The sequence below is a fragment of the Thermobia domestica genome, chromosome 13, assembly GCF_964235325.1.
Source record: "Thermobia domestica chromosome 13, izTheDome1.hap1.1, whole genome shotgun sequence".
NCBI lineage: Eukaryota > Metazoa > Arthropoda > Insecta > Zygentoma > Lepismatidae > Thermobia > Thermobia domestica.
In genome coordinates this window covers 122,908,986-122,924,780 of record NC_137466.1, presented here as the reverse complement: position 1 = coordinate 122,924,780, position 15,795 = coordinate 122,908,986, and the positions used below count along the sequence as shown (strand labels likewise).

The 15,795-nt window shown below is 37.4% G+C and overlaps 1 protein-coding gene across 6 annotated transcripts in view; it reads right to left on the bottom strand.

Moving 5' to 3' along the window:
* Positions 1 to 15,196, bottom strand: part of LOC145668473 (uncharacterized) — a 269,194-nt gene extending 253,998 nt beyond the window's left edge. For 2 of the 6 annotated variants that reach the window (XM_081736399.1, XM_081736395.1), the window contains exon 1: positions 14,889 to 15,192. In XM_081736399.1, the coding sequence (XP_081592525.1) occupies positions 14,889 to 14,974 (86 nt within the window). In that variant the 5' untranslated portion in view covers positions 14,975 to 15,192. Of the gene's footprint in view, positions 1 to 14,888 lie in introns of all 6 variants that reach the window. The other 4 variants (XM_081736397.1, XM_081736394.1, XM_081736396.1 and 1 more) reach the window with 4 other exon arrangements.
* Between the last annotated feature and the right edge of the window lie 599 nt (positions 15,197 to 15,795).

Genomic DNA, 15,795 nt, shown 5'->3' with positions numbered 1-15,795 from the left:
ATAGCACAAAGTAAACGCTAGATGCTGTCTGCTCTCGTAGCCGAGTGTACGTGCGCCTTTGGTGTACGGGGTCCCGGGTTCGATTCCCGGTGGGAGAGCCTTTGTGATTTTAAATGTCCTCGATATTTCTGTGTTCGTGTCCCTGTCGTTCTAGATCATTGGAAAACCAAGGTAAAATGAGTAAAGCAAGTAACATTAGTAATAAGTAGTTCAAGTTTCTGAGGCACGTTCGGTGTCAGTTAACTTTTTTTAAAAAAGTGAGCTAGCGCTACATGCTAGTAAGGAAAATTGGTTTTTGGCGTGGGTTCAAACCCTGCCTAAGGAGAGTTATTTTTATTATTTTTTTTAAAAAAAATATAACACTTCTTTCGTTATAAAAGATTAAAAATAATATTCCAAGTCATTTAATCCTTGTCCGAGCAAGATATTTTTGTAACGTAGACGGCAACTGGGGCCTTACCGACTCGATATGTTCATGACTAACTTCGATTAAAGATAGAAGAATTCAGAATTTTATGTCATCGAAATATTTACGGTTATTGAAAAATTCGAAAAAAAATATGAAGCTACTGTGCCTGGGAGGCCCCGCTTGCCCGGATACGGGTTAAAGATTATTTTTTAAAATTTTCATTAAACTTCTTTCATTAAAATAAGTTTGCCCTTGCACTATACAGATCGATAGCAAAAGTAGTAGTAGTAATAATAATAATAATAATAGTAATAGGAACGGGTTAGAATGCAATTCAGCATTCATTTGTTTCCGTACGATGTTGCCAAACGTAACTCGCTTACAATGCCTTCTGGCTAGGGCTGAGTGTATTTCGAAAATATGCTTGCTGTTCGGGATGAAGTTTCAAGGATCAGCATTGACCAGGATTTTTTTTTTTTTTTTTTTGCTAATACTATCCCTTCTAACAATATTGGCAGTGGACAAAAGTTAGCCCGTGTTGAAGCTTTTTGCTCCTTAGTTATTTTACTTTATTATTTATCGAATATATTGAAAACGAATATTTTGTCAGCAGGCACGTATGCAGGAATTTATTTCGGGAGCGGTCCAAAGCTATTTGGGGGGTCCGACTTCAATATTAGGATAAATTATAATAAAATTTTCAAAAATAACACCCAAAATTAGGTTAAATTTACAGAAAAGTTGGGATTTCAGAGGGGGTCTGGATCCCCTGATCCCACCCCTAAATGCGTCCTTGTTTGTCAGTAACATTTCCTCATTTTGAAACCTCACAAACTTCGAATATATAAAGGAAAACGAGTTATTTTCGATAAAGTATCACTTCAAGGAGACGCGACATTTTTATTGCACATGGTGGTACCCCACCTTAACAAGGGCAAGAATACCTTCCCTTTGGTGCTCTGCCATTGCGCTCTATCGAAAGGTTAGGTTTGTAAAAATATTGCTCCTAAGAACAAACGTGGTTGGCAGAGAACCGTGATACTGAACAGAACTCCACAGAAATGCATGCTGAACTTTCGTTTATAGTATTATATAATTTGCCCTCAAGGCCAATCGAGTGATAACTCAGTTCAGTCCCTGTTCTTAAGCCGTGTTCGTATTACTTCGAACAGTTTTGACGTGTGTTTTCCAACCACCATAGGAACAAACTATCAGGGCAAATCATAGCATACAATACATTTAAGCAAGTATATTTGTCGCGAAATTATTACACACATTACCGAAAGACACTTAATATATGAATCTATACATTTATTTATAGATAAAGCAAGCAGTGGAAATTACCTATTGAAAGAATAAATTAACAGCACGATCATAAAGAAAAGCATGCCTCGTAATATAACAGACTTCTTTCGCGTAAGAAATGGAAACTCAGTTCGTCACAGCAACTAGTCTGTACGAATTAGGTTGTTAGTTCGAGCCCAATACGAGTAAGGGTTTTTATAATTGTTGTTTTTCTCTTTCTTTATGTGAGGAAAAATCAAACTGTGACATCGCGATATCAAATGTATTTGGTTAGGTAGCTTTGTGTTAGCTAAGCTTTAAATATCGGTAACCGTCGAAATTATTTAACTAACCGATTAGTTACTGAACATTTCAAACATGCCAAACCAGTGGCATAACATGAAGGTTAACCTCTCCTCCGCAGCCCTTAGTTATGCGTCCGTACTTTCAGGGGCAGACCAAGGGCCGGGCAACTTTGGCGACTGCACGGGGCGCCAGAGTCAGAGGGACTCCAAAACGATCCTCAAAAAGTAAATTTTATGTGTTTTCCACTGACTTTTTTGGTTTATATTCTTGTAAAGTAGCGGCAATTGCATAATATTTTTCCATTTCACCATGGAAGAAGATAGTTTCATAGTACTAAGGGGACTGTATCGACAAATGGAGAGATGGCATGTAGAATAAAGAGGGGAGGGGGAGTAAGTATTGTTTGTTTGTTTGCTTGAGTTTAGCGTTTCACAGTTATGCCTTAATGGCTAAAGGAGATGTGGAAAATGAAATGAAATTTTTGAGTTTTACGTCCCACGCTTATGCCGGCTAGGCTAAATGAGACGGTGATGATGAGTAATGAATGAAATGGTGGAATGAAGAAAGTGGGAGGAAACGGGAGAACCCCGAGAAAACCCACGCACACGGTGTTAAAGGAGATGTGGATACTGATTATAGTGGAATCCGAACCACGTTTATCGTTCAACACTAAGCCACCAGGAATTGGACCCGGGACCACAGAAGGCAGGCGTGCTAGCCACTAGACCAAGCGAGGAGGGGCGGAGTTCATATTGTATATAGCGGGCCATATTCTTTGTGAAGTTTTCCTAGGCAATGAATGTCTTTTTGAAAAATGGAATTAAACTATTAAAAACACTATGATAAAATGTAAAATATAGGCTAGTACTAGGGGGGAGGGCGGCAAAAAGTCACTTTGCCCGGGTGAAAATTTGGCCTGGTCCGCCCCTGCGTACTTTCTATATATTTTTTGGCTTTGCAGCTTGTTCGGTCCCCACGCCCAGGGTTGCAGGGGCGCTATTTACGCCTATGCTTCGAACGTAATTCAATAACTGTTTTAGAAATTCTACCATCAGCGTGGAAACGGGAATACATATTTTTCTAATAGTCCCATAGAACTTTCACCCAGAACACCAGATGCAATTTTTCAGAATGGGCTCTGGCTAAGTATAAGGAGGATCTGATGTTTCCTAAGTAAGTTCCTTTCAGAAAGTTTGCTATTTCTTTAACGGTGTTGTAAATAAACATACTCATCGTTATTGGCCCGACACCAAACCATCCTGGACAAATCCCTCTAGAGCAACGATCGGCAAAAGTTTATTCTGCTTAATTTTATAAGCGACCCAAGGGTTAAACACTTGTTAACGAAAGCAGTGCTGTGTATACACTGTCATGCTTCTGACAAAATATAAAGTGTTTTGTAATCTTTAGACACTTTTCCTATTCTTTTTGTCACCCTTGGTAGTGTAGAGCGCCCCCGAACAAATAAAGAAGCGGTAATATTACAGTCAAGGGGCGCTATAAATATATTACGTACGTATTTCTTTTATTACTTAACCATAATGGCCTATGGTCATCTTCGGTAGAATAAAAAATGCTACGTGATATTCCATTCACGGAGGAAAGGATGCTATAAATATATTTCTTATTCATTTTGTCTTCCCTGCTTGTCATACTTTCTTTTGGGAGGGTGCTGAAAAGAGAGGGGCAAAATAAAACGTCGTGCCCTTCCTACATTTTAAATTTTGTTACGTGGTTGCTCAAATTATTACTAAAGAAAGCACTTTAAACTAAGATGTCTAAGGTTACTACATTATGTAAAGGTGGCATATTCAGGAATAATAATAATAATAATAATAATAATAATAATAATAATAATAATAATAATAATAATAATAATAATAATAATATAGTGCAAAGAACGGGCATTTCAGCTAGTCTGGAATAAAAACCATCGCGATTACATTCCCCTTGTTTTTGAAGTATATGCTCGTGTATTAATACAACCAAGTCTTTCTCCATGTGTCAGTTAATTACAAATCGAAAACAGTTCATTTTTAAAAGAAATAATTACTAAACATGTACAGTACCTCTACCTTTTTAACACAAACGGAAAACAGATCGTGACTCTCTCGAATTTTTCTTGCGCATCTGGTGGACTATGTGCCGTATGTACCGTACGTTACAAAGGCTCTTTAACCGTAAATTCTATAGAAGCAAATTGGAACAAATCAAATGAACTAAAAATATATATTCCATATTTATTTCCTACAATTTCTTTTCAGCCAGACTAGAAAAGTCAGTTCCCCTTCATAACACAGACCTTCACTTACACCAAACAACTCTTAACGTGCTACACTTCGACTTCCTACAGTGCAAAAAGATAGGTGCATCACATAGATTCATCTCATTATGAAACATACACACACACAAAAAAAAAAATCAAAAGCACAAATAAAGCATCTTCATAGTTTGTGTTTTATAGACAAAAGAGTAACGGAGCTTTTAGATTAAGTGTTAACAAAATATCCATATTAAGTTATCTTAAAGAAAAGATTAAGAATACAGACATGGATTGAATTTCAGGGTTAAGAACAGTTTATTTATCATATTAGAGAATTTTTATTCAAAAAAAAAGTTGAAACGTAATTGTCCTCGATAAATAATTTAAAATAAAACGAGAAAAATATGTTGACAGTTCGTACTAATATGTTTTCCTAAACGTTCTCTAAATTAATTGTTATTCAACTGGAACGAATATGAAAATTACGGATCATTCCACTGAATATACTCGGCGACAACACAAGTGAACAGATTTCTAATACACTGCAATTAGCTTCAAGGTAAAGAAAAAAGTAAAGCATGTATTTTTATTTTGTGAGTCCTCGACTAGGATTTGAATAAATCCCTGTTTCTTCAAGAATATCACGGATGAGATTTGTCGTGTTAATCCTATTTTGAACCAATCGCTTTGATATCAATGCTAGGTGTCCATATACAGGGTGTTTCAAAACAACATCGACAACGTTTGGGAGGTGATTCTTGACATCAAGATAAGACAAAAAATATAGACCAATCTTGGTACACAAATGCTTCCTTTCGGAGTTATACGCTGCCGAAAACATGAAAAAGTGAACTTTAAAGTTTCATAGCCCCAAACCTATGAGACCTACCGCAATCGGGTCAACACTTTACGTAGAAACTAGTATGTGTCCTATCCAAATATCCACGTTTCAGAATGCTGCGGTACTTCCGCAATAACTTTTATAGAGACAGTTAGTAAGTACTTCAAATTATAAGCCAGCAGCCAAACTGCCTCTACAAAAGTAGTTGCATAAGTACCTTAGGATTCTGAAACATTGATTTTTGGATAGCACACATATTAGTTCCTAAGTGGCTACGGTAGGCCCCATAATTTTATAGCTATGGACAATTAAATTTCATTTTTTGTATTTTCGGCAGCCTATAACTCCGAAAGAAAGCATTTGTGCTCCAGGTTGGTCTATACTTTTTCTTATTTTGGTGTCAGGGATCACCTCCCAAACATTGTCGGTGGTGTTTTGAAACAGCTTGTATATCCCATATGAGTAACTATAGTGACCAAGATGACTCATGAAGCCTGGGCTCTACACTAACCATAGAATGTTTTGCCTCACGTGTGGCGCACTGGAAGAATTAGTGACGATTCGTGGAGCTGCCTTCCGAATGCACACTTGAGGAAAAGTGAAACAGCAGAAGTGCACCAACAACGTTGCCAAACTTAAATGGCATGGTGAACAAACGAATGAAAGAACGAAAAAAAAGCAGTGAAAGAGCTATAACAAGAACACTAACAATTATTCAAATAAAACCGTAACAATACTAACAGCAAAAATGTGAAACAGTTACAACAATAATAATGACAAAAATAAACAAAACGAAATTTAGCGGCGATCCGACAACACTATACACTCGGGAGATGTTCTCCGTATAGCGCGAGAGACGAAACTGACAAAATTTCATGGATGGGATTTTAGGACCGGAACACACTCTTGCGTTTTATTGGATGCTGAACTTGGTAAATCTAGGTCAAGCTTTACGACTCATTGCGATCACTATAGTTGCTTACATTGCAATAGAGTCCCTAAGCTTCAGTCCAGTAACTGGAGTCATTGTGACTAGCTTTAGAGGAATTTTCACCAATACCACCAGACAAATGATCGAATATTATTATTTAATATAATCCTAGCACTCCCTTTTAAAACTATTTCCCTTCTTTCGTATTTAACTGTTTCCAAAGTACAGTGTACAGTATGTTTGAAGATGTGTATAGAACTTTGTTAATAATGAGTAAATCATTAAACCGTTTTGGTCTCTAGTTAACACGATCTTTTATAATGAATACAAAATGAATTAGATTTTTGCCAAGTATTACCAGGTTCCAGAAGGACCCAGATTATATGTATACGAATACTGTTTTATTTGATGGATATGGATAATTGAAAACTCACCGGAGACTACACAACCCGCTAATTTTCTTTCGGGCTGCATAACAGTTGAGATGTTTTGTCGTGTTGAGTGCTATTTTTATTATGATGTTAATAAACTCGTGCGATATTAATGTAAGGTATCCTAACTACTGTATATATAAAACTACATGAACTGACCTAAATTAAAGGGGTACTTCAGGTTGACGTGAGAAATTGAAATTTGGCATGATTGTAGCTTTTCGGGACTAACCGACGCAGGAAAATTATCAAAAGTGAATATTTTTAACTTTTAGGAGGTCTAAAAGGGAGATGAAGAAATTCCCCATGTTATTTAAATACGCGTTTTCTTGGGTTGAAATAGGAAAACAAACTTCAAAGTCAGTAGAATTGTGGTTTTAAGAGGTGTGAGGCGGTAGGCCGAGCAAAGGCGGCGGTTTGGAGGCGTAGCCCCCAGATAGCCAAAGGCTAGTCTATATAATCAAGTTTGTTCAAAACAGGACTTTGCACTTTAAAACAAGTCATCGGTATGCAACCGAAAGAAAATTATGAACAGCGGAATGCAAGAGCATCGTCTCAAGTATATATTCAATTATAAATTAACCTGAGTCCTTCTGAAACTAGTTAATATTTGACAAAAGTATATATTACGAAACACTGTGTTACCTACAAACTGAAACTGTTTGATGCACAAAGAAGTTATTAACAATGTTTAGTTATTAACAAAGTTTCACACACAGCTTCAAAGGTACTGTAAATTGGTCTCTGGAAACAATTAAATATGAACATGGTAATGCTACGGTTATACTGAAAAATATTATTCAATCATCTGTCACCAATTGAAGGAAACCATTGTAAAACGGTTGCGGAACTGGAACTCGGGGCCTTTCGACTACAAAGTAAGACGCTAATTATTCACCTGAGCAAAACAAACGAATTACTAGGAGCCACAACAGACCAATTTTCACCCAAAAAAGTTAATAATGTTACAGCCTATGGTACAAAAAGGAAACTAAGCTATTAATGAAATATTTACGAATACAAAAATGATACCCTTGCAACAAAGTTATCTGCAGTATTGGCGGGATTAAAAAGCTGAATACGATATATGTAGCTATACTTATGGCTAAGTACCCTATAGGTAACTATAGGTATATCCGGCCCTAGCTGACGTACCGTACCAGTCATCGTTTATACTAAACCAAATGCAACAATTTCTGCCCGTGGAAAAGCAAGTATAACCAGGCAAAAATATAATAGTACAATATAATTTAAGAATACTTCATTGGATTGTGACTACACTAAGATATCATAATATGCTTATATTATGTGAAATTGAATGATGGATTGTCAGCTCATTTACCATACCAAATTCGTCCAAGCCGGATCAGTGAACAGTCATCCAGTTTTTCTGTGCAGTGGGGTGTTAACTAGCTGAGCTGTTCCGTCGAATGATGGACGTCTATGGATTTGTATGTATATCGTATACCATAGTCGTGGATTGGGCATGAATGTTTCGCACAGATCTAACAATAAGAAACTATCTTCCAAGCTGGGAGCATGTTGTTGGCATAAATCACAATCGTACTGTGGTGGATAAGTGTGATCGCAACAATACACGCGTGAGTATGCGAGCGAGTAGCCACGCACATGAGTTATGAAACAGCACACACATAACCAAGGGCCTGCGGTACCACAAAGTATCTGCACAGCGGGTAACTTGGATACGGGGAAGGCACGAAAGCAAGAACATACGGAGTGCTCTCCAACATTTGTTGAGTTACACCCAGAGGAGATGGCTTTCTTTTATGGATTGCGGCAATGGATGAGTTATGGAGCCTCCACTTCTAACCGAGTTCCAAATCCGCCAGTATGCAGTAATCTCAGAAGTTTCAAACTAGCAGGAGGGTCCATCAATGCGACAAAATACTGTGTTGACCTCTCTTCGAAATCCCATCAAACGCAAATAACTGGGAATGCTAACATCATGGGTTATCATGTTGCACAATAACACCCATCCTCATGTTGCCGGACACTTGCACGCACATTTCGAGGTTTAAACGGGAGATATTGTGCCACTCACAATACAGCCTGGACCTGTCACCCTGCGATTTTCATGTGTTAGGTCTACTGAAGAAAGCACTAAAGCAGGGTCTGAAAAAACCCGGGTATTTAAAAAAAACCACGTGAGCCCATATGGGTTTTCCGGGTTTATTATTTTTTTTTTCGAAATATTTCAAAGCCTTTGTAGTAAAAGTGTTAAAATGTGATTTATATTTCAAGATTGTCATTGCCGCAACTTGCACCAATTTTCTGTTCACTATTGTTTTGAAAGAATGGTCGCCATTTTGAAATTTTACATTGGATCGCCGAGAAAATCTATACAGCAAATTTAGAATGTCTCTTGCTTCTACCCTCAAAATTTCAACTTAAAAGTCCGAAAATTGCAACCTATAACGTGGATGCACGCTAGTTGAAAAATGGCAGCCATTTTGAAATTTTACGTTGGATCGCCGCCAAAATACATACAGCTAATTTAAAGTGTCTCGGGCTTCTACTCTGAAAATTTGTATTTAAAAGACCGAAAATTACGCTTTGTAGCATGGATACCCGCTATTTAAAAAAAAAAAATTGCAATTTTGAAATTTTACGTTGGTATGCCGTCAAAATCTATACAGGAAATTTAGTGTGTCTCATGCTTGTACCCTGTAATATGTGTGTGGTACAGGCAGACAAACGAACAAATGTAGATCGAATCATTCCAGCAGAAGCCTCAGTAACGTTCGCCAAATACAGTATGAATACCAAATATATTAATTAAAACAAATATGGGTCATTCCACGAAAAAGGGAAATTTTCACTTGGAAAATTTTTGTTCCGTTGATGGTCGCCTATTTCAATAAAAATATCACATGCACTTACTACTACTAAGTACATGTTAATTAGGTGTTCAGCAGAGCTGAATCGTTATTGGTGTAGTAAATAAAAAATAATAAACTTTTCAGCACCCACGGAGTTGAGATTAGTTAACACGGAGTTGAAAATTGCTGAGGAGTTGAGAAACGTGATACATCTGGGTGATAAGTTTTTGGTTTATAAGTGATTAAGCTTATAATTTGCATAAAAATTGAAATAATTTTCCAATAATTTTTGTAAGTTAGAATTATTCTCCTTATGTTGAATAAAATTCTAACAAACTAAAATACTCCAGAAAATACTGCAAACATATGAAAATATATCTAATGAAGGTTCCAAAATTGAGTGTATATATATATGAATATGTGACGTAAATAAGAAAAAAGAAATACACATACACTTATCGAATATTGAAAAATTATTGCGCTTTCAATATGTTGACTATCATATGGAGAGGACAAACTTTTCACATAAGCTTACGACTAGACGAAGTAGTCACTAAACCTGTCTATTGTCTACTTCATTTGTTTTCTGAGCTTATGTAAACCGTCTGTCTTCTCTGTGTAATCAAGTCAACACGTCGAAAGTGCAATACTTTTTCAACATTTGGTAAGTGTATTTGTACCGTATATTTGGTATATATACAAGGTGTTTCAAAACAATACACACATCGTTTGGGAGCTGATTCCTGACACCAAGATAAGACGAAAAGTATAGACAATTGGGTGCACAAATGCTTCCTTTCGGAGTTATAGGCTGCCGAAAAAATGAAAAAAAAAAAAAAAAAACTTTAAAGGTCCATAGCTCCAAAACTATGAGACCTGCCGTAGTCGGGTCACGACTTCACTTAGGAACTAATATGTGCACTATCCAAAAATATGTTTCAGAATCCTGAGGTACTCACGAAGCAATTTTTATAGAGGGAGTTTGGTTACGGGCGTATAATCTGAAGTACTCACCAACTACTTCTATAAAAGTTGTTGTGGAGTACCGCAAGATTCTGAAACATGGATATTTGGATAGCACACATACTAATTCCTAAGTGAAGTCTGACCCGACTACGGTAGGTCCCATAGTTTTATGCTATGGACCTTCAAAGTTCATTTTTTTTTCATGTTTTCGGCAACCTATAACTGCGAAAGGAAGCATTTGTGCACCCAGATTGGTTTATACTCTTTATCTTATCTTGGTGTTAGGAATCACCTCCCAAACGTTGTCGGTATTGTTTTGAAACGCTCTGTATAATGCACACTAAATGACAGTGTAAGGCACTCATCATTTCTGTTTTCTTTGGATAATTCGATGTTCTTTGTTAAGTAGCCCTCATTTTCCACTCCAATGAAGGAAATGTCTTGAGGAAACAGGGAAGGGCTGTTCTAGTCTACACAGAATGACAACTGCCAACGCTTTTTAAACGTCAGGTTTAGTAGGCCAGGAGAAATTCCTCCCGATCCGCGTCATAAAATTGACTGTCTGTATATTGCCCTCAGACTCTTCGACAATCCCTGAAAAGAAAACAATTAGTTGATCATAAGATTCAGACGTCAATAGGTTAAAAACATATACCATCCATCTTGACTGAAGTTTTACCTCCGGCTACCTGACAGCCCCAAATCTGAACTTCCGCGAAACACTCCTTAAATGGGCTAGAACCCACCAGCCGGTCTTTGAGTGTAAATGACACGTGGTCAGCGTGTCGGCTTCTACGACCGTTGCGATGGTTTGCGCGATCAGGTTTCAGTCATCTCTACTCAAATGAGTTTTTCAATTGCCTGACTGTGCGAAGTAAACACCATTAATTTTTGAGCTTCCAACGGGAAACAAACCCAGAACCACGCACGAAAGGCAAGCATACTAGTCATTAGACCATAAACGAGCTTTATTTCTATCAATATATTGAAAGAACAAATATTTGGAAGAACATGAGCGTAACAAACACTATAGGATTATCAACTCCGTGAACTTGTCTCAACACCGTGGATTCTTTAGTTTTCAGATGGACATGGAGTTGAGAACCATGGAGTTGAGAAAATCGAATATAATTTATTTTTACCGGCCCACTTTTTAACCAGTACATGTGAGTAATTGTGTACGAATTTTCTACGTTAAGGCGTAGGTTCCTCAGTGGAAAGAAGGTATATACCATACAAATACATTCAGTAATAAATACCATGGTGTTGAGAATCAATTAATATACGCACCTGCTTTCCACACACAAAAATATTTTTCCTATGGCTTTTAACACATGCACACAACTTTTTCTGTTCTTCAGTCAAACATGTCTGCCTTGTCTTCTTGTGGGTGTTGCCAATGTGGACGACCATGCTATCTGTTGAGAGCAATGATAATTTTTTCTATTGCCATGGAGTTGAGACGAAATAGAGGTGACAAAAACGAAGCATAGTCAAGCTTTCGAAAATAATCGTTATAAAGGTTTACTTTCCACAAAACCGAAACATTGAAGTGTTCTCTTCCATTTAATTACCATTAAATGATGTTTGATTTGCGACTTCAGTTGTAATTTATTGATTAAAATCAGTCAACTGTAGTCTGTGACAGCCCACGGTGTTGAGAAATTGGGTAATAATTATTTTTTTTTACGTATGTTTCGTGTTATATTTGCAAACTGTTATACATGGCATACCTACTTTGTGACGGTTACTACCAAACAAAATAAAAATGAGGTGATTCTTTCTAGTAGTAGTTTGAAGAAATGCCCGTGACAGAAAATTTCCCTTTTTCGTGGAATCACCCATATATAATTCATGTATTTTAAAATAAATGTTTCAAAATATCTTATATGGCAAATATTTTCCAGCGTAAAATTAATGGTTTTATTGTTGAAGTTCACTTCCGATACTTACGCGTTCAATTATGGGAATTTGCCTAGCACTAGCAGGACGGTTCTTTCCCGAAAATGAATTTAAAACAATTAACACAGAGATAACTCCTATTTGACAAAGTAAATGCTTCAAAATGCCTTAAATGAAACTAAATATCTTCCCGCTTACAATAAAGTTTTATTGTTGACGTATTCACTTCCGATGCTTCTTTGTACGTTCTATTGCGAGAATTTCCCGAGCACTTCTTTCATGACGGGTTTTTCCCGAAAATGCAACTTTCTTTACTGTACATCGACATTTCCACTAGTACGGAAGTTTAAATTCAGCATTTGAAATAGTAGCGTTACATAGCCTTCGGAACTGCGAGCATTAAGCTTCTTAAATTTTACAAGAATTTTTACGCTGTTGCTGGTGTTGATTCTACAGAATGCTTATTTGAAGAGTAGCAACTAATGACGGAACTAAATTGTTGTTGTTGGAAAGCCAAATTTTACTGAAGAATACTTGTGTTACCATCAAATGTATGAAATAATACTAATCGTTTTACTAATGTATTTACACATTTACTTGTGGTACAGGCACCTATGGTCTTAAACTCGTCAAATGTATGAGGGATAACGTCCCATGGCGTCGCCGAGCACACTATTCACGGAAAATATTTTCTCAGATATAAAATTGCATATTTTACTTCAAACAGGTTATAAACACAATCCATACATTAATTTGTTCTATAATTATCTCAAGCTAAGGTAAGCTTTTTTATTCATTCAGTACATTCAGAACTTTATATAGGTTTAACATTGAATGTTGTATACTCTAACACGAAAGCATCTAATTCGCCCAAGGGAAGTCCAAAATCTAATAGAAATCACTTTCAATGTGATCACCTTAGTTGTACCGATAATACACTAACAAAAAGCTCAAAACCCCAGGTGAGTTTTAAAGTAGGTTTTTTCAGACGGGTCCAACTTGAAAAAACCCGCCGGGTTTTTTCGGGCTGGGCCCACTTGGGCAACCCCTGCACTAAAGGGTCATTGGTTCCACAGTGATACATACTGTGGTCCAAGGATGCAGTAAGTGTGTGGTTCGCCCAACAATCGACGGATTGCTACCACGACGGAATTCATCGGCTAGCGGTAAATTGGAACAATTACCTGAACACCTACGGAGACTTCTGAAGTGAAAATACCATGACAGAGTCACTATGAAATGAAATCTTTCAGTTACGTCCCACGTCTATGCCCGCTAGGCTAAAGGAGACGGTGAAGATGAGAAATGAATGAAGTGGTGGAATGAAGAAAGTGGGAGGAAACGGGAGAACCCCGAGAAAGCCCACGAGCACGATGTTTGTCCACCACAAAGTCCACACGGCGCGAGCTGGGATCGAACCAGGGACACCACGCACCAGAGGTGAAAGCTCTACCACTAAGCCACCGCGGCCCCCCACAGTCACTATGTATACTTGTTTTCCCAGTACACGTTTTGTAACAATACATCTACGGATAGCGAATATATGAGCTCCGAACGAGGTCAATTTGATGCCATTCCCCCTTATACACACTTATTTGAGGGAAAGAGGATTCCTTGAATAGAAGAAAGTGGGCGAAAATAATTAAAGACGAAAAGGTCGATCCCATATAAACATATCGGAAAATACGAAGTCAAAGATCGGAAAAATCGCAATGCAGAAGAAGATAAAACAGAGGAAGCCGGACTGAAATATGTGGAACAAATAATACAAGATGTAGAAATAAGGACGTAGTTAAGGGGAGGGTCCATGGGGTCTGGGAGCCCTTTTCCGCAAAAATTAAAGAGAAGAGAGAGAGAGAGAGAGAAGACTACAGAAAATAAGACATTAGCTTTTAAAAGTGACTGAAGTCAGGCCTCCTCCCGAAAGAAATTTCGGCATAACTTTCTTATTCCGCCAGTTTATAAAACGTTAAGAGATGTTTACGTTAGCCTAAGTTAATTTTGCTTAGGTTACGTTCTGCTCGATTTACTATTAGTAACCGCGGTGGGGCTTACCAGAAGTGAACCCGAAATTTCTAGCTGTAGGCCTGTGTGGAACAGAAAAAAGGAAATAAAAATTCTGGCTCAAATTAAGAGTTACGGAAATCTGTGTCCAACCAGAATAGAGCCAATCAAAGAGAATTTCATACTAATTTTTGAGATGGCATCACGATTACACTTTCCGTGAATTACCAGCTCTATTAAATAATGTTTAATATTTCATTGCTCACCTTTGGCCCGTTCAAGGAAAACAGTGCTAGCCCTGCCCCTGAGTGTGGTTCAACTTCTGTGAAGTTTCTTTCCTCTTGTAATAAAATTCGTCCCATACTGATTTACGATTTTTTTAACATCTCACAACTAAGGAATAGTGGCAAAGGAAGACGGTGATGATAATGAATGAAATAGTGAAGTGAAAAAATGTAGAAGGGAATACGAGAACTACAAGTAAACCCAAATCCCACTTGGTTCAAGTTAGAATCGAACCAAGGACCCTATGCACTAGAGGCAACCGCTTCACTAAAGTGATCGCGGCCTACTCTCAGAAATGAAGTACTCTAGACAGTAATTATTGTTTACTTGGTGATTCTTATATATAACCATATATCTTTAAAATACCCCCCCCAAAAAAAAAAAAAATTAAAAGTATTAAGAATGTTCAAAATGTCTAATACTTACCAACAGTTTAACTTCTTGATATTAGCGAGATCTGATGCTCTCGTTCGAGCGATCACCATTTCTTCTGTGAGTCTTGTCATATTCATTAATTGTAACAATCCAGCACCTCACTATCACAAATGTGCATACCGAACTTACTTACAGCAACAGTTTCTATAATTGATATTTTTCTTACACAAACAGGCATAGATCGAATTTCGTTCCATCCACACAGTACTCAAAAAACAACTGACTAACACAGCAGTAACAAACTTCAACAATAAAACATTCGGAACTTCTTTCAAACATTTAGCTTCAAAAACATACAAAGTAAACGATTCAACGCTTCGAGTGATGGTTAACGTAACTAGCGCCAGATGACAGCACTGCGTTGAGAAAAAAAGCACTTCAGATTCCGGCTGCTAAGGTCTCTTTCAAATGTACACCATTTCGCTTCGTACCGCTCTGCACTCGCATGGTAAGTTTCATAGGAGAGGGAGAAATCGGACCAACGGGAAGTAAGAGCTCGGAATTTTGCGGAAAGACACAGAAAAGGCCAAAAAATTGAAATTTATTCATGTTTACAAAACATTATTGCAATTTTGTTTCTTTCTCCTTCAGTGACAAGAAGATAGCTAAAATAAAGGATCACTGTGAGCAGTTTTTTTTTTTTTCAGAAAAAAATGTTCCGAGGAGCCACACTTAGAATTCGGGGGGCACATATGTACTGTTCTATTTATTATTATATTATAGATGTATTATTTTGGTCTCCTCCGGCTTGGCTCTCTCAGAGGTCCCGGGAGAACCCCGCCCCCACAAAAAATGTCTAGAAGACACACTGATTGTGAGGACAGACACATAGAAGTCACGCAGCCAGAGGGAGGTAGGCTGTCTCCATCAGATTACAATACGTCATTATGTACTACAA